The following is a 23406-nucleotide window of genomic DNA, read 5'->3' on the forward strand; positions in this document are numbered from 1 at the left end:
ACCAGTGGACACTGACCGAGTGTTGTGCACCCACTGGAAGGTGGGGGCTTCGAGGACCGAATCAGGAGATCTGTCACAAAGCTCACAGTGTGAAGGCAGGGCCGGTGGGGGCTTGTGTGTGTGTCCACTCATGCCAGAGTGACGAGCCCACTACTGAAGAACGGTCTAGCCGAGAACGGAGGGGTCATAACCGAATGACCACATCAGTACAACGGCACAAGAAGACAACGGAAGGTTTGCCTGCTGCAGCTGCTCCCATCTCGCTCTCTCTCCAACGTCACAACAGCAACTACCTCAGCACGAACTGAACTGAACTCTATATTCTTCTATGACAATTCATTTACCCCTAGACTTTGATAGAGCTTGTTTTTTACTGTTGATTCTTATTCCTACATTTTTATTTTTATTATTGCTAACCTGTTTTATATGTATATTGGCATTTTTGATACTGTATTGTTTAGTTTACTAATAAACATCTTTAGTTACAGTACCACCAGACTCCAACGCATCATTCCATTTCTGCTGGTCTGTTAACCCAGTTACGGGGTACGTAACAGTTTAACTTGGGGAGTCTGGTGTGCGGGCAGCTCAGGGTCAGGGAACGTAAGACAACAGGGGACCTTTCAGTGCTGCAGCATTCTGCCGCCTTTTCTACTGTTGTGACATGTCAGCATCTTCTGCCTGCTCCACCAGTGAGATCTTGGTTCGATCACACCCTACGAGGAGCCAAGTTCCAGACAGCATTGCCCTTGGGATCTCAGGAACTCACCCTTGGAGAAGAATGGTAAAGGCACGTTTAACCTCTCCGTGATACATACAGCTGTGTAGGTGTTCCTGCACTGGGCCGAGACGGTGATGCAGGAATTCTTGGTGTGTCACTTCGTGCTGACCGCTCCAGCTTTCTCTATAGCCCTTCCGTGGGCTCTTCCCGCTGAGCTGGGGGGAGAGTCACACTGTGCTTGTGGTGGTCTGTGGTGCCATGATAATATAATCGTTACTGTGACATTATTCCAGCTTGGGACGACCGAGTTCAGAGTTCAACCCCAACATCCCCTGTGAGCAAGTCTGCACTTGTGTCCCACGTGCACATGGATTTCTACTGGGTGGCTCTGGTTTCCTCCCACAGTCTAACGATGGCCAGTTTAAATTTCTCTGGCATCAGACTAAGGTTAAATTGATGGGTAGCTGACCAGCACAGCTCATTAGGCTGCGAGGGCCTGTTCAGCGCTTAACCTCGGAATAAAATAATCAATCCACGGTTTGGATGGCATGGTAACGTAACGGTTAGCTGAATCACTTTACAGCACCAGCGACCACGATCGGGACTCAATTCCCGCTGCTCTCTCTCAGGAGTTTGTATGTTCTCCCTATGACCGTGGGGGTATGGTCCAGATGCTCCACATCCCTCCCACGTTCCAAAGATGTCGGGTTGATGCTCAGAAAGTTGCAGGCATGCAATGTTGTCGTTGGAAGCTCCCAGCACATCTGAGACCATGTGGGTTGTTGACGCAAACAACGCATTTCACTGTATCTGTGACAAAAACATGAAAAAATGCATGAAGCTAATCTCTAAGAAGTGCGAGTGGACCAATATTTTACAGATAACTGGTCCAATCTGGTTATGCTCAGGTCAAAGGTCATCTCCACAAGCAACAGCCCAGTTACTTAAAAACCTTTATTAAATGGAAATATTTCAATGCAGTGCTATTCAATAAAATTGGGCCAACCGAGGGGACAGATAGGAATGGACAATACAAGGCATCAAATACCAAACGTTGCCAGTTAATCGCACAAAGCATTTACAGCAAAAATCGCTCCGCTTTCTGCACAGCAGAAGAGATGGGTTAGAATATAAAGCTTAAAGTTGTCATGCAGCCATCAGTTTGTGTGGAGCAACAGTAGAGTTGTATGGCCCTGTTAGTAATCCTTAAGAAAACCAGTCAAAGAAATGCCAGATCACCGGGATCCCATGTTTGGCTCCTACCCACGATCACAGCCCAGTGAAGACGGGGCAAGAACAGGACTGGTCCCTCTCATTGTGTGGTTCATCCCTTTGAACTCACATATCCGCCGTGACTGGGAGACTATGCCCAGAGGGACCCCCTCCCTGATCAATGCTATAAAACTTCAGAGCAGAATTTGGCCACTCAGTTCATCGTGCCAGCTCCCTGGCTGGGACACTTGCTCCTGGGTTCGATCCCGACCTCCGGTGCTGTCTGTGTGGAGGCTTCCCCTGGGTGTTCCAGTTCTCAAAGACGTGGGTTAATTGTCCCCCGAGTGTGGGGGAGTTGTGGCAAAGGAGAAAGGTATCAATAGGTGATTAATGATTAACAAGAACAGCATTGTTCTGTGGGCAGAATGGCCTCCTCCAAAGGAGTAAAGGAGTTTTCCCTCATCCAGAGGGAGAGGCATTGGGAAGTCTTTCCCTCAGGGGCTGAATACCCTCACCCTCATTGGAAGGTAGTAGAATCGCGCTGTGATGCACCACCCTCTGTGACTGGACAGCTGCTCCCCACACGAATCTGGCCAAATCTCTCACCACCACACCTTGTGGAAAGGGTCGGAGCTCAGGGTCTTTGCAGACCGGTATTCGCCGGTCACAGGACGCACCACGGACACCAGCGCATCCAACGAACAGACGGGTCACGTCCTCCTAGAACTCCGGGCTCCTGCACACTGTTACTGGGAGACGAAAGCGAGGCCTCTTCCCCAAACACAGAAAAATTGCTTGTAAGTAACTTGAATACATCAAGGGTTAGAGAACGTTCCAGCGAAACTCCTCAGGACCGCTTCTGGACATTGTCGGTGCCAGGTGAATGCGGGTTAGCGGCTCTTTCGCCTCTCCTCATTCTCACGGTTCCTCTTGTTCAGAATTTTCATCAGAGTTTTACTCATGAAGTACGGTCTCTCCTCTGAGCCGTCGTTTCGCTCCAAGTCTTCCACTGCGGACAGCAAGACAGGCAGACCGATTTACTGAGATACAGCACAGGCATCCCGTCAACATAACCCTGACCAAATCACACCACAATTTACAGTGACCCACTAACTGGCACATCTTTGGACTGTGGGAGGAAACCCACGTGGTCACGGGGAGAGTGTACAGACTGCTTACCGAGAACGTCATGATTGAACTTGGATCTCCCATACCCCAAACTGTAATGGTGTCACACCAAGGTGCAACCCCCGCCCCACTCCAAACACCCCTCCTCACCTCACATACTCCACCCCACACCCTCCCCTCACATCCCACCCCTCCTCATATACACCCCCACACCTTCCCCTCACCACCCCTCCCTACCCCAAACCTCTCCTCACCAATTCCTTTCCCACACCACCTCACCCCACTCCTCCTAACCCTGCCCCCACTCATCCTCAACTCACCCCTCCCCTCCGCACCTCCCCTCACCTCACCCCACCCAACATCTCTCCACACACACCCCTCCTCACCTCACATACTCCTCCCCACCCTGCCCCTGCTCACATCCACCCCCACACCCTCCCCTTGCCACCCCTCCCCACATCACACCCTCACCCCTCCTAACCCCACACACCACTCCTCACCTCACATACTCCTCCCCACCCTACCTCACCCCTCCCCACCTCACACCCACCTAACCCCACCAACACCTCCCCTCTCCATCCCATTCCAAATACCCCTCCTCACCTCACATACTCCTTCCCACCCCCTACCCCTGCTCACATCCCACCCCTCCTCATGTACACCCCCACACCTTCCCCTCACCACCCCTCCCATACCCCAAACTGTAATAGTGTCACACCATGGTGCAACCCCCACCCCACTCCAAACACCCCTCCTCACCCCACATACTCCACCCCACACCCTCCCCTCACATCCCACCCCTCCTCATATACACCCCCACACCTTCCCCTCACCACCCCTCCCTACCCCAAACCTCTCCTCACCAATTCCTTTCCCACACCACCTCACCCCACTCCTCCTAACTCTGCCCCCACTCATCCTCAACTCACCCCTCCCCTCCGCACCTCCCCTCACCTCACCCCACCCAACATCTCTCCACACACACCCCTCCTCACCTCACATACTCCTCCCCATCCTGCCCCTGCTCACATCCACCCCACCCTCCCCTTGGCACCCCTCCCCTTGCCACCCCTCCCCACCTCACACCCTCCCCACATCGCACCCTCACCCCTCCCAACCCCACACACCACTCCTCACCTCACATACTCCTCCCCACCCTACCTCACCCCTCCCCACCTCACACCCACCTAACCCCACCAACACCTCCCCTCTCCATCCCACCCCACACCACTCCTCACCTCACATCCACCTCACACCCTCCCCTCACCACCCTGCTCCTCCTCACACCCCTCACCCCTCCTCACCCCAAACCTCTCCTCACCAACTCCTTCCCCACATCACTTCAGCCCACTCCTCCTAACCCCGCCCCCACTCATCCTTACCTAACCTCACCCACCCCTCTCCTCCTAATGTCAATGCTCCTCTCCCCACCCCTCACCCATCCCACCCAATTCCACCCCTCCCTTCCTCACCCCACCCCTTGCCTCATCACCCCTATGTGATCTTATGGACCGGGAATTGAGCGCCCGCACCCCCGGAGTGATTGCAAAAGGAAGAGCCGCTGCTTCACGTCTCCAGAGATCTGGGTTCAATCCCGACCTCTGCCACAGTCCACCGGAGTTTGCACGTTCACTCCCTCTGGGTGCTCCTATAAACTTGCACAACCCAAAGATGGGTTAATGTGTGGGTGAGGGGAGCCGATGAGAATGGGTTACAGGGAAAGGTGTGGGGGCGGGGGGAATCAGCTGGGTAAAGCAGCCTGGGAGTGATGGTATCATGGCCTCTCATTACGTCACAAGAAATTAAAGTAAAGCTGTGATCATTTGGCATAGGTGTGGATTTAGAACATGGTCAGCTCCACATTGTGGGCCAAAGGACCCTGGCTATTCTAGTTCACCTGCTCTAAGATCTATCTCATGGTACATCGGCCTCCAGTTTTCTATCATCCATGTCCTTATGAAGCCCAGCATCGAGGACACCTTCAAAAGGCAGCACCCAGGACATGCCCTCTTCTCACTGCTACCGTCAGGGAGGACTGGAGCAGCCTGCCGCCTTTCCGAACGGACTTCCTCACTATTTTCCTCTCTTTCTGCACTGTTTACTTTTGAGAAATCTCTGTGATATGAAACCTCATACTGAGGGTCCCTTCAACGTCCCTGACATACCTGCCTCACACACCCACCACTCCCTGTGAAGAATCTTACCTGACACCCCCTATACTTTCCTCCAATCACCTCAGAATGATGTACCCTCGAATGAGCTGTTCCACTCTTGGAGAAAGTCTCTGGCTGTCCACTTGATCTGTGCCTCTCAACTTCTTATAAACCTCTGCAAGTCTCCTCTCACCTTCCTTCGCTCCAGAGAAAAGCCCAACTCGGTCAGCAAAGGGGTCTGTGGGTCAAAGTGGGAGGGGTGAGGGGGAGTTGGGAGGAAAGGGAGGGGGAGAGTGAGGAATGGGTATGGGGAGGGGTGTTAGGGTGGGGGGGGAGGGAGGGGGGGCAGAAGGAGGGTGTGGGAGGGGTTCCTGCCTAGTGGGAGTTTGAATCTGACAGGGAGACAGTGCCTGATGTGTGGCTGAGGTTGGGATGTGCACCGTGGTCAATGGGATGCCCAAGAATGACTGTCCCCAGCTCTGAGAAGTGGACCCAACCCCTCCTGAGAATCAATACGAGTGTTCTCACCCCTGCTGAGATCCAGTCTGAGTGACCCTCCCTCCCAAGGGCCAGTCCACACCCCCCCGAGGTACTCACAGAAACAGAGGAACAGGGTGTCCACACACATGGCGTAGACACTGAAGAATCCGTGTGCAATCAGGTAGGAACCGAAAATGACTGTCTGTGGAGAGCAGAGAGATGAGTAAACTCAGAGAAACTCCCACTCACATACCCTCTCCCTCCCTCGTTCTCAGTCACAGAGAAAGGCTTTCACCCCATTATGCCCATTCTGACCCTCCGGTACCCACCCATACCTACCCATTCCCCAGCCCTTTGGTCTGTCCTGGTGAGAGAAATTCTCATCCTGATACTCGCCGTATCCAGAATGTGGTGGGGATCTCTGACCCCCACCCCCAACACCCAGTCCTTCGGGAGAGGGAGGGTCACGACAAGCAGGTGAGAAGACCAAGCTCTCATTGGCTAACGGAATGGTGCAGAGGGGCCAAATGGCCATCCCTTTTTCCTATCTCTCTGACCCTGTTCTGTGTTCCTGGTCTTCGCTGTTTTAGCTACAGTCAGAGATTACTTCTTGCAGAACACAGAACATCACAACACAGAAACAGGCCCTTCGGCCCATTGGGTCTGCGCTGAACCATTAATCTGCCTAGTCCCATCGACCTGTTACTCCTCCCATCCATATACTTATCCAAACTTCTCTTAAATGTTGAAAGCGAGCCCACATCTGGTTGCCTCGGTAACATAGCAGTTAGTGCGGCGCTATTACAGCTCGGGGTGTCGGAGTTCAGAGTTCAATTCCAACGCCGTCTGTAACGAGTCTGTATGGAATGCGTGGGTTTCCACCCACGCTCCAAAGATGTACTGGTTAATTGTTGGTTGTAAATTGTCCTGTGATGAGGCTAGGGTTAAATCTGGGGTTCCTGAGGTAGTGGTTTGACAAGCCGGGAGGGCCTATTCCTCACTGTACCCTCTTCCACTGGTAGCTTGTTCCACACTCTCACCACCCCCTGAGTGATGACATACCCCTCAGGTACCCAAAAAATGTTTCACCTTTCACCCATGACCTCGAGTTTGAGTATCACCCAACCTCAGTGGAAAAGGCCTGCTCACATTAACCCCTATCTATACCCCTCGTAATTTTGTATACCTCTATCAAATCTCCCCTCATTCTCCTCTGCTCTAGGGAATAAAGTCCTAACCGATTCAACCTCTCCCAATAACTCAGGTCCTCAAGCCCTGGCGCTGTTTTTGTAACGTTCAGCTTGCATATTTCCGTGTGAATACTGTGTGTGTGATCCTATGCTCACTGGGCTTTGTGCAGACAAGAGTAAACTCCACTTTGATTCTGTCCACGCTCACTGGTTGGAGGGTGGGGGGGAGGGAAGATGGTCAGAACAGTCCATACCGCCAGAGGGACCCAGTAATAGTTCAACGAGGGAGCTTCCTCAGCGATGACGGTTATCCTCCGCGTGAAGAAGAAAAAGGCTAGAACTCCTGGAAACATAGGGGAACATCAATCATTAGACAAAGAGTCTCTGCACGTCCTCCCTGAGGAATATATGGGCTTCCTCCCGGTGCTCTGGGTTCCTCCCACAGTCCAAAGATGTACTGGGTAGATTAATTGCTCTTTATAAATTGTACTGTGAGGAATTAGGGTTACATTGGGGGTGCTGGGTGCTGTGACTCAAAGGGCAGGAAGGGTCTACAAACAAAAAAAAGAACACAGGCCCATCGGTCCCACCACATTGACCTTTTAATCTACTCTAAGATCAACCAAACCCTTCCTTCCCACGTAGACTTCCCTTTTTCTATAATGCAAAGTCGAAATATATTATCAAAGCACATATAATGTATACGTACAGGCAGCTACAAATCAAAGGACCCCAAAAGAACCCATTAAAGAAAGGACCGTCAAACACCCAATATGCAGAGAGAGAAAAAATAAACCAAATCGAGCAAACAGTAAAAGTAAGCAAATAGCATTTAGAAGAAATCTGGGTCCTCAGACACGAAGCCCAGAGCAGCGGTGAAGGCTCCAGTCACAGCCTCAGTGCAGCACACAGTGGAGTAAACTTCGCGGAGCCCACGGAACGAAGCCCGGAGAAGGCCCCAGTCACAGCCTCAGTGCAGCACACAGTGGAGTAAACCTCGCGGAGCCCATGGAACGAAGCCCGGAGAAGGCCCCAGTCACAGCCTCAGTGCAGCACACAGTGGAGTAAACCTCGCGGAGCCCATGGAACGAAGCCCGGAGAAGGCCCCAGTCACAGCCTCAGTGCAACACACAGTGGAGTAAACCTCGCGGAGCCCACGGAACGAAGCCCGGAGAAGGCCCCAGTCACAGCCTCAGTGCAGCACACAGTGGAGTAAACCTCGCAGAGCCCACAGAACGAAGCCCGGAGAAGGCCCCAGTCACAGCCTCAGTGCAGCACACAGTGGAGTAAACCTCGCAGAGCCCACAAAACGAAGCCCGGAGAAGGCCCCAGTCACAGCCTCAGTGCAGCACACAGTGGAGTAAACCTCGCAGAGCCCACGGAACAAAGCCCGGAGAAGGCCCCAGTCACAGCCTCAGTGCAGCACACAGTGGAGTAAACCTCGCGGAGCCCGCGGAACGAAGCCCGGAGAAGGCCCCAGTCATAGCCTCAGTGCAGCACACAGTGGAGTAAACCTCGCAGAGCCCATGGAACGAAGCCTGGAGAGTTTATTCACTCCTCTGTTGGTGCAAAGCATCGGCCTAAACTAGCCTCGCTTCGCTGGCCTAGCATGCCGAGGCTGGTGAAGTCCCTGAGGGTCATCCTCAGACGGAAGGGGAAGGGGAAGAGGAATGCTGTGTCAGGGAATGACAGGCGACAGCTGAAATCCTTCCTGGATGACCTGGTGCGGGACATGATGATCAAAAGCAGCCTCGCTCCTTCGGGAGATGGTGGGTCACAGGGTAGCGATGGTAGCAGTCGGGCCCGGAAAGCAAAGGATATTCTCGGTTTTCTTCGGGAGAGTGCGGCTGAGGGCGCCATCGCTCTCAGTGGGAAGGGGACTGGTGCTGAGGCCTAGTGTGCTCCCGACATGAAGCTTACCATAGCTAGTCTCAACGTGAACGGTAGCAGGGGCTCTCTCCGCAGGTATAACAGTCTCTCAGTCCTAAGGGACGGGAGATACGCGGTGAGTTTCCTGCAGGAAACCCATACCACCCCGGGGGACGAGTCCGCTTGGCTCCTGGAGTGGCAGGGCGGGGTCTACATGAGTCACCTTAGCTCCAACTCTAGTGGGGTGGCGATCCTGTTGGCCCCAACCTTCCGGCCAGAAATCGTAGGAGTCCAAGATGTTGTGCCCGGCCGTCTGCTCCACCTGGCTGTGTGCCTGGATGGTGTACCGTTACATTTTATCAACCTGTACGCTCCGAGGCCGCTCCATCCAGGACAATGTCCACCTAGTACGGGACCTGATCCACCTGCACCAGGAGACTGGGTCCCCAGCAGCGTTTCTTTCTCTTGACCAGGAGAAGGCGTTTGACTAGGTAGACCACAGTTTCCTGGTGGGCACTCTGCAGGCCTTTGGGCTCGGACCACACTTTGTGGCCCGAGTTCGGCTCCTCTACTCTGCCGCAGAGTGCCTTGTTAAGGTCAATGGATCACTGGCAGCACCCATTCCCTTCAGGAGAGGAGTACGTCAGGGATGCCCCATGTCTGGTCAATTGTATGCGATCTGTGTCGAGCCATTCCTGAGCCTCCTACGGCGAAGACTGACAGGTCTGGTTCTGCGTGAACCGGACATGGAGGTCGTCCTCTCGGCCTACGCCGATAATGTACTCCTCATGATGACAGATCCCAATGACCTGCGGAAGATGCGCGAGTGCCAAGACGTTTTCTCGGCGGCATCCTCCGCCAGGATCAACTGGGCGAAATGTTCCGGACTCTTAGTGGGTCAGTGGCAGGTGGACTCCCTGCCGGAGGAGATGAGAGCTTTTGAGTGGAGTACTAGGCGTCTCCTCTATCTGGGAGTCCTTCTGGGGAGACCTGGCTGGCGAACTGGCAGGACCTGGAGACGAAAGTCATGGCCTGGCTGGGGCGCTGGTGCGGCCTTCTCAGGGTGCTTTCCTATCGAGGCAGGGTGGTGGTCATAAACCAGCTGGTGGCCTCCATGTTGTGGTATCGGATGGTCACCTTGGCCCCTCCTGCCCCGTTTGTTGCAAGACTGCAGAGGAAATTAGTGGACTTCTTCTGGGGCAACAGGAAACACTGGGTCTCTGCAGCGGTCTTGAGTCTCCCAGTGGGAGAGGGCGGACAGTCGCTGGTGTGCGTCCGAACGCAGCTGGTGGCTCTCCACCTCAGGACTCTGCAGAGATTCCTGTACGCCGAGCACCCTCCCAGGTGGCACGTGTTGGCGACTTTCTTCCTCCGGAGGGGCTGCTGTCTTCACGAAGACATGCGGCTACCACCGGCGGGTGTCAGCCGTACTGCTTTGCGGAGTCTGCCCGGCTTCTATCAGGACCTACTGAGAGTCTGGAACATGGTCGCCTCAGGCCGGGAATCCCCTCCTCTGGTGGAGGGCGGGGTCCCGGCTGACCCTTGCCCTACCTCAGTGGCTGTCGGTGCGGCTCAGTTGTGTGGACCGACTCAGGCCGAGCTGCTGGTCGGGCCCAGACCCCGCAATCTTCTCCGGGAGCTGTGTCCACACAACTTGAGCCGTCTCTCATCGATACCCACAGTCCCATTCAGGGATGCAAGTAGGAGGTATCTGTATGGGCTGCTACTCCACATCCTCCACTTCCTTGCCCTTGTCCACCGTCCCGACACGCCATGGCGGTCGGTCCTTCCACCCAGAGGTCAGGAGGGTCCCCACTGGAAGTCCCTTTATGCCGGGGTTCTTCCCATGCACCTGGGGGATCTCGGCTGGAGGGTACTGCATAGGGCAGTGCCCTGCAATAAGTTTTTCAGTTTGTACATGGACTTCCCACCCACATGCCACTTCTGCGGGCTGGAGGAGACCGTGTACCACATGTACATGGAGTGTGTGAGGCTGCAGCCTCTTTTTGCATATTTGCGTGGGCTGCTTCTCGCCTTCTGGCTGCATTTTAGTCCCACCCTGTTTATATATGGTCATCCAGTAAGGAAGGGGGCATGGAGGGATGAGGATGTCCTAGTCAACTTGCTCCTGGGGCTGGCGAAATCTGCCATCCGTGGGTCTTGGAAACGGGTGGCGGGAGGATCTCCCCGGGCAGACTGCCTGGCAATGTTTAGGGGGTATGTTCGTGCCCGGGTAACTATTGAAAAAGAACACGCGCAGTCCACAGCGGCCTTGGAGGAGGTTCGAGATCGTTGGGCTCCGCAGGGTGTAAATGCCATCGTAGATAGGGATGGCAACATTCTGGTGTAATGTCTATTGTCTATTTGTAGTGCTGTAATTGTGTTTTGTATATATTGTACAGCACCGATATTTGTAATAAAGGATTTTGTAATATAAAAAAAAGAAGAAGCCTGGAGAAGGCCCCAGCCACAGCCTCAGTGCAGCAAAGAGGGGATTACATGTTCGTATCTAAGATTTTCTTAAATGTCCCAAATGCATCTACCCCTACAACCACTCCAGGGTGTTCCACATATCCCTTTCAGTGTGTAAAACAACCTACCTCTGAAAATCCCCCCCCCTATACTTTTCTTCAATTACCTTAAAAGTTATGCCCCCTTTTATTCGTCATTTCTACCTTGAAAATGTCTTTGGCTTCCCACTCAATCTATCCCTCCTATCATCTTCTACAGCTCTATCAAATTACCAGCTTCAGAGGGAAAAGCCCGAGCTCACTCAACCTATTCTCATTATCAATGCACTCTAATCCAGCAGTATCCTGGTGAATCTCCTCTGCACCCTCTCTAATCCAGCAGTATCCTGGTAAATCTCCTCTGCACCCTCTCTAATCCAGCAGTATCCTGGTAAATCTCCTCTGCACCCTCTCTTAACATTCCGCATCATTCTTATGAGGTGACCAGAACTGAACACAATACTCCAAGTGTGGCCTATCCAGTATTTTAAAGAGCTGTAACGTTATCACAGCTCTTGAACCCAATTCACCCACTAATGAAGTCCACACACCACACACCTTCTTACTACCCTGTCAATTTGCACAATGAGGATCTGTGAAGATCCCCAATGAGGATCTGTGGACGTGGATGCTAAGATCCCTCTGTTCCTCCCCAAAGAGGAGAGAGAAGCATCCGGATAGTTTCCAGTAACAAAGGCCAGGAGTCTGTACAATGCGAAGTGTACAGGGCACCACAATCGTGAAGTGGTTAGCACAATGTTATTACAGCTCAGCATCTTGGAGTCCGGAGTTCACTGCTCTCCTTGCGGAATGCCTGGATTTTCCCCAGGTGCTCTAGTCTCCCTCCACAGTCCAAAGGCATACTGATTAGTAGGTTAATTGCCTTTGTGAATTCTCCCGTGATTAGGTTAGGACTGAAATGGGGGCTGCTGGGCAGTGTGGCTCGATCGGCCGGTACCACGATATATCTCTGCGTAGAACAGAAGAGTCCCAGGACCACTCACTAGGCACACTACCATCAGGACCCTCTGGAACAACGGTTAATGGCTGGCCAACAGGAGAACACTACAGGAGAGAAGTGGGTGGGGTCAAGAGGGTACAAGGCTTGGGACAAGCGCAGCTGAAACACGGTCTGCAGCTGGGGGGCGATGGGTATGCAGAGAATGGGAAAGATGATTGATCATGAAGACAATGGATAGAAAGTAAAAGAAAGATCAGTCACATCTGTCACATATATAGCGAAATATCAAAATACACCATGAAATATATCACAACACACCAAAATGCTGGAGGAACATAGCAGGTCAGGCTGCATCAGTGGAGCAGAATAAACAGTGGCTGTTCTGGGCTGCCACCCTTCGTCACTGAAATGCGTTGTTTAAACCAACAACCCAGTCCGAGGATGTGCTGGGGGCAGCCTGCAAGTGTCACCATGCATCCAATACCAACATAGCATGTCCACAACTTACTAACCCTAACCCATACGTCTTTGGACTGTGGGAGGAAACCAGAGCACCCAGAGGAAACCCACGTAGTCCCAGGGAGAACGTACAAATTCCTTACAGACAGCGGCGGGAATTGAACCTGGATTGCTGGTGCTGTATTGCATTATACTAACTGCAACATGCTGAATAAGGGAGGATAAACTGTGTTTAATGTTCGTAACCAGAGGACACAGGGTGAAGGAGAGGGGCTGAGCAGGAGAGGTGCAGAGGGGAGAGGGTGAGAGGGGCAGAGAGGGAGGGGGGGAAGTGGGGGAGAGTAGGAGAATGCTCCCCTAGCAGGAATCTCTGCCAGATTAGGAAGCAGATTCAACAGGGTTGAGGGAATGTGCAGGGATGCAGGGAGTGAGTTGGGGATTTCAAAGGGCTAGTACATGCTTGTTGGGCCAAACAGCCTCCTTCTCTGCAGTGAATCAAGTGCAAAGGACCATCTTGTTGGTGAACGTGAGGAACCCTCTGGGAGCTGATGTGTGTGGGAGTGTTACAGGCAGACTGTGGTGAGACCAGGACTTACCCACACCCCCAACGATGAGAAGTTTGCCCAGAAACAACAGGAAGTCCGTCACTTTATCCAGCACTGCCACCCTGCAGGATGAGATCAACATGATTTATGAGAGAAGGAACTGGTGAAGGTGGAGCTGTGGATGTGGTGTACTTCCCAGTTACTCAGCTGCCATTGGCATTGGTTCATTATTGGTACGCGTACTGAGATAGAGTGAAAAGCATCCGCTTGTACGCCATCCAGACAAATCACTCCATTACCCAAGAACATCGGAGTAGCAAAATGAAAACAGAATGCAGAATATATTTATTCCAGGAACACTTGATGGCTTTGGCCTGTACTCGCTGGAGTTGAGCAGCACAAAGGGAGATCTCATTGAAATCTGTCAAATGTTGAACAGCCTACATAGTGGATGTGGAGAGGAAGTTTCTTATAGTGGGGGAGTCAGAGGACACAACCTCAGAATAGAGGGACGTCCATGTACTACAGAGATAAGGAGGAATTTCTTTAGCCGGGGGGTAGGTGGTGAATCTGTGGAACTAATTGTCCTAGACAGCTGTGGAGGCCAAGTCATTGGGTATATTTAAGGCAGGGCTCGACAGGTGTTTGATTAATCAGCGCATCAAAGGTTACGGGGAGAAGGCAGGAGGACAGGGTTGAGAGGGATAATAAATAACCTATGATAACACCATAAGGTTTAGGACCAGAAGTAGGCCATTCGGCCCATCGAGTCTACTCCACCATTCAATCATGGGCTGTTCCAGTTCTTCCAGTCATCCCCACTCCCCTGCTTTCACCCCACACCCTTTGATGCCCTGGCTAATCAAGAAACTATCTATCTCTGCCTTAAATACACTCAGTAACTTGGCTTCCACAGCCGCTCATGGCAACAAATTACACAGATTTACCACCCTCCGACTAAAGTAATTTCTCCGCATCTCAGTTCTAAAAGGACGTCCTTTGATCCTGAAGTCGTGCCCACTTGTCCTAGAATCCCCTGCCATGGGAAATAAGTTTGCCATATCTAATATGTTCAGGCCTTTTAATATTTGGAATGTTTCTATGAGATCCCCCCTCATTCTCCTGAACTCCAGGGAATACAGCCCAAGAGCTGCCAGACATTCCTCACATGGTAACCCTTTCATTCCTGGAATCATTCTCATGAATCTTCTCTGAACCCTCTCCAATGTCAGTATATCCTTTCTAAATGGCATTGGCAGAGCAGATTCGATGGGCCAAATGGCCTAATTCTGCTCATATATCTCATAGTGGTACAGTGATTTGCTTTCGTGTACCATCCAGACAGATCGTCCACACACCTGTACATTGGGGTAGTAAACATTTGCAGTATAAGACCGCTGGAACTTACAGAACAGTAAGTATTACTTTAGTGGTGGGCAAATTATTGGAGAGGATGAATGAGCATTTGGAGAGACAATCTGATTAGGGATAGTCTGCTCGCTTTGTGAGGGGCAGGTCGTGCCTCACAAGCCTGATTGAATTCTTTGAGGATGTGACAAAGCACATTGATGAAGGTGGAGCAGTGGACGTGGTGTATATGGATTTCAGTCAGGCATTTGATAAGGTTCCCCATGGTCAGCTCATTCAGAGAGTCAGCAGCCTTGGAATCCAGGGAAATCTAGAACTGGCTCATCCACGGAAAGTAGCGGGTGGCTGGCGCCTGGAGGATGGTGACCAGTGGTGTTCCACTGGGATCTGTCTGGGACCCCTCCTCTTTGTGATTATATTCTATTCCCCTTGAAATAAACTCCAACATTGCATTTGCCTTCTTCCTCGCCGACTCAACCTGTAAATTAACCATCTGGGAGTCTTGTATGAGGACTCCTAAGTCCCTCTGCACCTCTGATCTTTTCAATCTTCTCCCCATTTAGATAGCAGTCCACACTATTGTTCCTTTTACCAAACTGCATTGTCATACATTTCCCAACACTGTATTCCCTCTGCCAATTTTTTGCCCAATCTTCCAATTTGTCTCAGTCCTGCTGCAATCACATTGCTTCCTCAGCACACCTACCCCTCCACCTGTCTTTGTATCTTTCAAAAACTTTGCCACACCGCCATCAATTCCATTATCTAAATCATTGACAAACAATGTGAAAAGCAGTGGTCACAATACTGACCCCGAGGAACATCACTAGGTTCTGGCAGCCAACCAGAAAAGGCCCCTTTTATTCCCACTCACTGCCTCCTGCCTGTCAGCCATTCCTCTATCCATGCCTGTATCTTTCCTGTAACACCACAGGATTTTATCTTGTTAAACATTTATTATCCCTCTCAATCCCATTCTCCTGCCTTCTCCACATAAACTTTGACACCCTGGTTAATCAAGAACCTATCAACCTCCACTTTATACAGTATTGACTCAGTGTCTTGGCCTCTACACCAGTCTGTGCAATGAATTCCACAAATTCACTACCGTCTAGCTAAAGAAATTCCTCCTCATCTCTGTCCTAAATTGACGCTACTCTATTCTGAGGTTGTGCGCTCTGCGCCTAGACTCCCCTACTGAAGGAAACATCCTTACCACATCCACTCTAACTAGGCTTTTCAATCTTCAATAGCTTGCAATGAGATCCCCCTCATTCTTCTGAACTCCAGTAAATACAGGCCCAGAGCCATCAAACAGTCCTCGTACATTAACTCTTTCATTCTTAGATCATCCTCCTGAACCTCCTCTAGACTTTCTCCAATTCCAGCACATCTTTTCTTAAATAAGGTGCCCAAAACTGCTTACAATATCCCAATGCTGTCTTCCCATTGCCTTCTAAAGACCCAGCATTACACCCTTGCTCTTAAGAACATTGTAGGTAGATGGAGGTAATTGGAAGGGTGAGGCTTGGAGGGATATGAGGCAAACGCAGGGAGCTGGGACTAGTTGGGTCAACATTGTGGTCAACATGGTCTGGTTGGGCCAAATCTGTTTTATACCGCCCTATGACTCTATATTGATGACAAGTGGGTGTGAATGAGGGAGTTATGAGTGTGATAGCCCCAGAGTTGGTGGAGTGGTGGACAGCAAGAATGATTGGCTGAGGTCACAGCAGGACAAAGATCAGACGACACTCTGGGTGGAGCGTTGGCAGGCGGAACCTCATCCTGACTAGTCCGATGCATGTAAGTGGGATTAGTGTGGACAGGCAAAATGATTCAGCATGAACAAGATGGGCTGAAAGGACTGTTTCTGTGCTGTACCACTCTGTGACTCTAAGGTAAACTAACTGTACTTAAGAAAATCAGAAGCAAGAGTAGGCCATTCGGCCTGTCAAACCTCCTCCACCATTCAACAAGATCACGACTGATCCGACTGTGGACTCAGCTCACAGTAAGCAGCTTGAAGTTTCTGGGTGTCAGTACCTCTGAGGATCTATCCGAGGCCCAAAGTATCCGACATATTATAGCAATTACAACGAGGAAGCACAGAAGTGTCTACATTTCATTAGGAATTTGAGGAGACTTGGTATGTCACCAAAGACTCATGCAAATTTCTGCATTTGTACTGTGGAGAGTATTCTAACTTGGACTTAGATCCACTCCAATTTACCTACTGAAGCAGATGCCATCTCATTGGCTCTTCACACAACCCTGGAACATCTGGACAGCAAAGATGCACACATCAGAATGCTCCTTATTGACTACAGCTCGGCATTTAATACCATTGTCCCCTCAAAGCTAATCAGTAAACTCCAAGACCTGGGCCTCAATACCCCCTTGTGCAATTGGATCCTGGATTTCCTCACTTGGAGACCTCAGTCAGTTCGAACGGCAAAAACATCTCCTCCACAATCTCTTCATCAGGTCTGAGTTGACTGTACTTTTTCCACAGATACTGCCTGGCCAGCTAAGTCCCTCCAGCATTTTCTATGTATTGCTTGGATTTCCAGCATCTCTAGATTTTCTCCTGTCTCCTCCGCAATCTCCATCAGCACAGGGGCACTGCAGGGATGTGTACTTAGCCCCCTGTTCTACTTGCTTTACACCTTTGACTGCGTGGCTAGGTACGGCTCCAACACCATGTACAAGTTTGCTGATGACACCACTGTTGTGGACTGTATCAAGTATAGCAATGAATCAGCATACAGGAGGGAGATTAAAGACTTGATTGAGTGGTGAAATAACAACAACCTCTCAATGTCAATAAGACCAAGGAGTTGATTGTAGACTTCAGAAGAGGAAAACTGAGGTCCATGAGCCAGTAATCACTGGAGGATCAGAGGTGGAGAGGGTCAGCAACTTTAAACTCCTGGGTGTTATTATCCCAGAGAACCTGTCCTGGACCCATCATATAAATATTATGGCAAAGAACACACAACAACCTTAAATCCTCAGGAGTCTGGAGATTCGGTATCTCATCGAAAACCTTGACAAACCTCCAGATGTGTGGTGGGAAGTGTGCTGACTGGCTGCATTACAGCCTAATATAAGAACACTAATGCCCTTGTGTGGAAAATCCTACAAAAGGTAGTGGATTCAATCCAGTACATCACAAGTAGAACCATCTCAACTGTTGAGCACAGCTACGTGAAACGTTGCTGTCGAAAGCAGCATCCATCATCAAAGATCCCCAACACCCAAGCCATGCTCTTTTCTCGCAACTGCTATTGGGCAGGAGTCTCAGGACTCACACCACCAGGCTCAAAAACAGTTACTACCCTTCAACCATCTTGAACAAAAGGGGATAGCTACACATTCTATTTCGGGTGTTCCCACGACCAACAATCTCACTTTAAGGACTCTTGTTATTTATATTTGTTTATTTCTGCATTGATCCTGTTGACAGTTACTGCTCTATACATCCGTTAAATATGCCGGTACGGAAAAAAAATCTCGGTGTTATATGTGGTGACATGCGTGTAACCTGACAATAAATTTCACTTCGCAACAACACACACAAAATGCTGGTGGAACACAGCAAACCAGGCAGCATCTATAGGAGAAGCACTGTTGACGTTTCGGGCCAAGACCCTTCGTCAGGACTAACCGAAGGGAAAGATAGTAAGAGATTTGAAAGTGGGAGGGAGAGCGGGAAATGTGAAATGATAGGAGAAGACCGGAGGGGGTGGGATGAAGCTAAGAGCTGGAAAGGTGATTGGCGAAAGTGATACAGAGCTGGAGAAGGGAAAGGATCATGGGACGGGAGGCCTCGGGAGAAAGAAAGGGGGAGGGGGGGGAAGCACCAGAGGGAGATGGAGAACAGGCAAACAACTAAATTTGTCAGGGATGGGGTAAGAAGGGGAAGTGGGGCATTAATGGAAGTTAGAGAAGTCAATGTTCATGCCATCAGGTTGGAGGCTACCCAGCCGGAATATAAGGTGTTGTTCCTCCAACCTGAGTTTGGATTCATTTTGACAGTAGAGGAGGCCATGGATTGACATATCAGAATGGGAATGGGACGTGGAATTAAAATGTGTGGCCACTGGGAGATCCTGCTTTCTCTGGCGGACTGAGCATTGGTGTTCAGCGAAACGGTCTCCCAGTCTGCATCGGGTCTCACCAATATATAAAAGGCCACACCGGGAGCACCGGATGCAGTATACCACACCAGCCGACTCACAGGTGAGGTGACGCCTCACCTGGAAGGACTGTCTGGGGCCCTGAATGGTGGTGAGGGAGTTTTACTTTGAGTTTTAACCGGTTGTATCACTGTCTGGTATGGGGGGGGGGGGGGGGGGTGCAATGCACTGGATTGCAAAATGCTGCAGAAGGCTCCAAACACATCCAGCTCCGTCATGGGCACTGCTCTCCCATCAATGGGACATCCTTAAAAGACGATGCCTCAGAAAGGTGGCATCCGTCAGGATCCATCCCTCTTCTCATTGCTACCATCAAGGGGGAGGTACAGGAGCCTGAAGACACACTCAACGTTTCAGGAACAGCTTCGTCCCCTGCACCATCAGATTTCTGAATGGACAATGAACCCATGAACACCACCTCAGCAGTTTTCATCTCTTTTTGCACTACCTATTTAATTTAATTAATATATACTGCATATATTTACTACTATAATGTATAGTTTTTTATTTTGTATTGCAATGTACTCCTGATACAAAACAACAAATTTCATGACACATGCCAATGATATTAAACCTGATTCTGATTCAACCTGCTATTTCCCCATTACTCTTAATCCCCTCTGCAATGCAAACGTCTTAAGTGTATTTATTGAGTAGCCCCTACTATTTCCAGGGCAGAGAACTCCACAGATTCATTACTCTCTGGGAAAGGAAACTGTTCCTCATTTGAAATCTGTTCCCCTAAATCTTGAGGCTATGTCCCCTGGTTCTAGAAGAAACAACTTTCCTGCATCTATCCTTCATAACTTTATATGTTCCTGTAAGATCCCCTTTCGTTCTTCACGTGGTATAGCAGCACAACGTATGTATGGCACACATGCCCTTCTGCCCCTCTACTCTGTACTGAATGCTCACCTGATCCCTGAACCACCTCTCCACAACACCCTCCCCATCTCATCTCCACAATGCCCCCTTATCTTATCTCCACAACACCCTCCCCAACAGAAAACAGAAAAGTCGAGTCAAAAGGGCAATGTTATGATAGTCATGGGAGATTTTAACATGCAGGTCAATTGGGAAAATCAGGTTGGCAATGGATCTCAAGGAAGTGAATATGTTGAATGCAGAAGAGATAGCTTTTTAGAGCAGTTTGTCATTGAGCCTACTCGGGGATCAGCTATACTGGATTGGGTGTTATGTGATGAACCAGAGGCGATTAGGGAGCTTAAGGTAAAAGAACCCTTTGGAACCAGTGATCACAATATGATTGAGTTCAACTTGAAATTTGATAGGAAGAGAGTAAAGTCTGATATAGTAGTATTTCAGTGGAGTAAGGAAAATTAAAGTGGTATGAGAGAGGAGTTCTGTGTTACTCCACTCTTTAAGAAAGGAGGAAGGCATCAGAAGGTAAATTATAGACCAGTTCGCCTGACCTCAATGGTTGGGAAGATGTTGGAGTCAATTGCTAAGGATGAGGTTATGGAGTACTTGGAGACACAGGACAAGATAAGACAAAGTCAGCATGGCTTCCTTCAGGGAAATTCCTGCCTGATGAACCTGTTGGAATTCTTTGATATTACAAGTAGGATTGATAAAGGGGATGTAGTGGATGTTGTATATTTGGACTTGCAGAAGGCCTTTGACAAGGTGCCACACATGAGGCTGCTTACCAAGTTAAGAGCCCGTGGTATTACAGGAAAGTTACTAACATGGTTAGAGCATTGGCTGATTGGTAGGAGGCAGTGAGAGGGAATAAAAGGATCCTTTTCTAGTTGGCTGCCAGTGACTAGTGGTGTTCTGCAGGGGTCGGTGTTGGGACCACTTCTTTTTATGCTGTATATCAATGATTTAGATGATGGAATAGATGGCTTTGTTGCCAAGTTTGCAGATGATATGAAGATTGGTGGAGAGGCAAGTAATGTTGAGGAAACAGGTAGAGATGCAGAAGGACTTAAACTAATTAGGATAACGGGCAAGAAAATGGCAAATGAAATACAATGTTGGAAATTGCACGGTCATGCACTTTGGTAGTAGAAATAAATGTGCAGACTATTGTACACTGTATTGTGTACAGTTCTGGTCACCAAATTATAGGAAAGATATCAACAAAATAGAGAGAGTACAGAGGAGATTTACTAGAATGTTACCTGGGTTTCAGCACCTAAGTTACAGGAAAAGGTTGAACAAGTTAGGTCTTTATTCTTTGGAGCGTAGAAGGTTGAGGGGGGACTTGATAGAGGTATTTAAAATAATGAGGGGGATAGATTGAGTTGACGTGGATATGCTTTTGCATTGAGAGTAGGGGAGATTCAAACAAGAGGACATGATTTGAGAGTTAGGGGGCAAAAGTTTAAGGGTAACACGAGGGGGAATTTCTTTACTCAGAGTGTGGTAGCTGTGTGGAATGAGCTTCCAGTAGAAGTGGTAGAGGCAGGTTTGATATTGTCATTTAAAGTAAAATTGGATAGGTATATGGACAGGAAAGGAATGGAGGGTTATGGGCTGAGTGCGGGCCAGTGGGACTAGGTGAGTGTAGGCGTCAGCACAGACTAGAAAGGCTGAGATATCCTGTTTCTGTGCTGTAATTGTTATATGGTGATATTTTTTAAACGGGGAGAAAATCCAAAAATCTGAGTTGCAAAGGATAGTCCTTGTGCAGAACACCCTGAAGGGTAACTTGCAGGTAGCGTCGGTGGTGAGGAAGGCAAATGAAATGTTAGCATTCATTTCAAGAGGTCTAGAATACAAGAGCAAGGATGTGATGCTGATGCTTTATAAGGCACTGGTGAGGCCTCACCTCGAGTATTGTGAAGCAAACACAAGGAAATCTGCAGATGCTGGAAATTCAAGCAACACACACAAAATGCTGGTGGAACACAGCAGGCCAGGCAGCATCTATAGGGAGAAGCACTGTCAACGTTTCAAAGGGTCTCGGCCTGAAACGTTGACAGTGCTTCTCCTTATAGATGCTGCCTGGCCTGCTGTGTTCCACCAGCATTTTGTGTGTATTGCTTGAGTATTGTGAACAGCTTTGGGCTCTCATCTTAGAAAAGATGTGCTGGCATTGGAGAAGTTCCAGAGGAGGTTCACAAAGATGATTCCAGGAATGAAAGGGTTATCATATGAGGAATGTTTAATGACTCTGGGTCTGTACTTGCTGGACTTCACAAGGATGAGGAGGATCTTATTGAAATGTTTCGAATGTTGAAAGGCCTAGACAGAGTAGATGTGGAAAGGATGTGTCCCATGATGGGGGAGTCTAGGACATTAGGGCATAGCCTCAGGATAGAGGGGCGCCCTTTTATAACAGAGATACAGAGGGATCAGTTAAACATTTGATTGGCTCAGCACAGCATTGCTGGCTGAAGGGTCTGATCCCATGTTGTACTGTTCTGTGTTCTATATGTTCTATGATTATGCTCCGGATTCACTGTGTAAGGAAATATTTCCACAACCTCCCACCAAACTCCTGCTCTGTCCGCGTTCCCGGATTGGCCCCAGCCGTCCCTTCTCCATCCGAAGGGTCCCAGCATGTTGACGGCTCCCAATGAAAAGAGCCTTTCGGGTGCCGGGTTGGGAATGGTGTTCCCAGTGGGTAGCAAGGGTGGGACCATCTCCCCCTCACCTCACAACGTTCCTCATCAGCAGAAAGAAAGCTTCCTTTGCCGATGTGCAGAAGTTTTTACCATAGATGGCAATCTGTAAGAAAGAACGGTCACAGAGATAAATGTCGCGGTCAACAGGCCTTCAGACCATCCCGACAATAAGCCACCCATTGACACCAACCCTACACTAATCCCATTTCATTCTCCCCACACTTTCATCAACTCCAACCAGGTTCCATCCCTCACCCCACACACGTTGGGGACAACATAGAGCAGAGAATTAAACCACTAATGAGCACATCTTTGCGATGTGCACTGGGGAGAAAACCCACGTGGTCACAGGGAGAATGTGCAAACTCCACAGAGACGGTTGGGATCACGGGTCATGAGGCAGTGGCTCTATCCACTGCATCACTCTGTTGTCCTATGAAGACAATACAAGTTTAGCTATTCCCACAGTATGACCCTCCCTCAGTATCACACTCCCACAGTGTGACCCTCCCTCGGTACCACCCCTCCCACAGTCTGACCCTCCATCAGTACCACCCCTCCCACAGTCTGACCCTCCCTCAGTATCACACTCCCACAGTGTGACTCTCCCTCAGTACCACCCTTACAACAGTGTGACCCTCCCTCGGTACCACCCCTCCCACAGTCCGACTCTCCCTCGGTACCACCCCTCCCACAGTCTGGCCCTCCCTCGGTACCACCCCTCCCAAAGTGTGACCCTCTCTCGGTACCACCCCTCCCAAAGTGTGACCCTCCCTCAGAACCGCCCCTCCCACAGTGTGACCCTCCCTCGGTACCACCCCTCCCACAGTGTGACTAGCCCTCGGTACTGCCCCTCCCACAGTGTGACCCTCCCTCTGTACCACCCCTCCCACAGTGTGACCCTCCCTCAGTACCACCCCTCCCACAGTGTGACCCTGCCTCAGTATCACCCCTCCCACAGTGTGACCCTGCCTCAGTATCACCCCTCCCACAGTGTGACCCTCCCTCAGTA

General features: G+C 50.2%; 1 protein-coding gene across 4 annotated transcripts in view; it reads right to left on the reverse strand.

The window, feature by feature from the left end:
- Positions 1-1657: 1657 nt before the first annotated feature.
- LOC132401658 (choline transporter-like protein 5) overlaps positions 1658-23406 on the reverse strand; it is a 201084-nt gene continuing 179335 nt past the window's right edge. For all 4 annotated transcript variants that reach the window (XM_059983694.1, XM_059983696.1, XM_059983697.1 and 1 more), the window contains 5 exons: positions 22424-22497; positions 13280-13350; positions 7139-7227; positions 5812-5896; positions 1658-2942 (listed from right to left, as the gene is read on the reverse strand). In XM_059983694.1, the coding sequence (XP_059839677.1) occupies positions 2824-2942; positions 5812-5896; positions 7139-7227; positions 13280-13350; positions 22424-22497 (438 nt within the window). In that variant the 3' untranslated portion in view covers positions 1658-2823. The remainder of the gene's footprint in view (positions 2943-5811; positions 5897-7138; positions 7228-13279; positions 13351-22423; positions 22498-23406) is intronic.

The sequence above is a fragment of the Hypanus sabinus genome, chromosome 11 (genome assembly GCF_030144855.1).
Source record: "Hypanus sabinus isolate sHypSab1 chromosome 11, sHypSab1.hap1, whole genome shotgun sequence".
Lineage (NCBI taxonomy): Eukaryota > Metazoa > Chordata > Chondrichthyes > Myliobatiformes > Dasyatidae > Hypanus > Hypanus sabinus.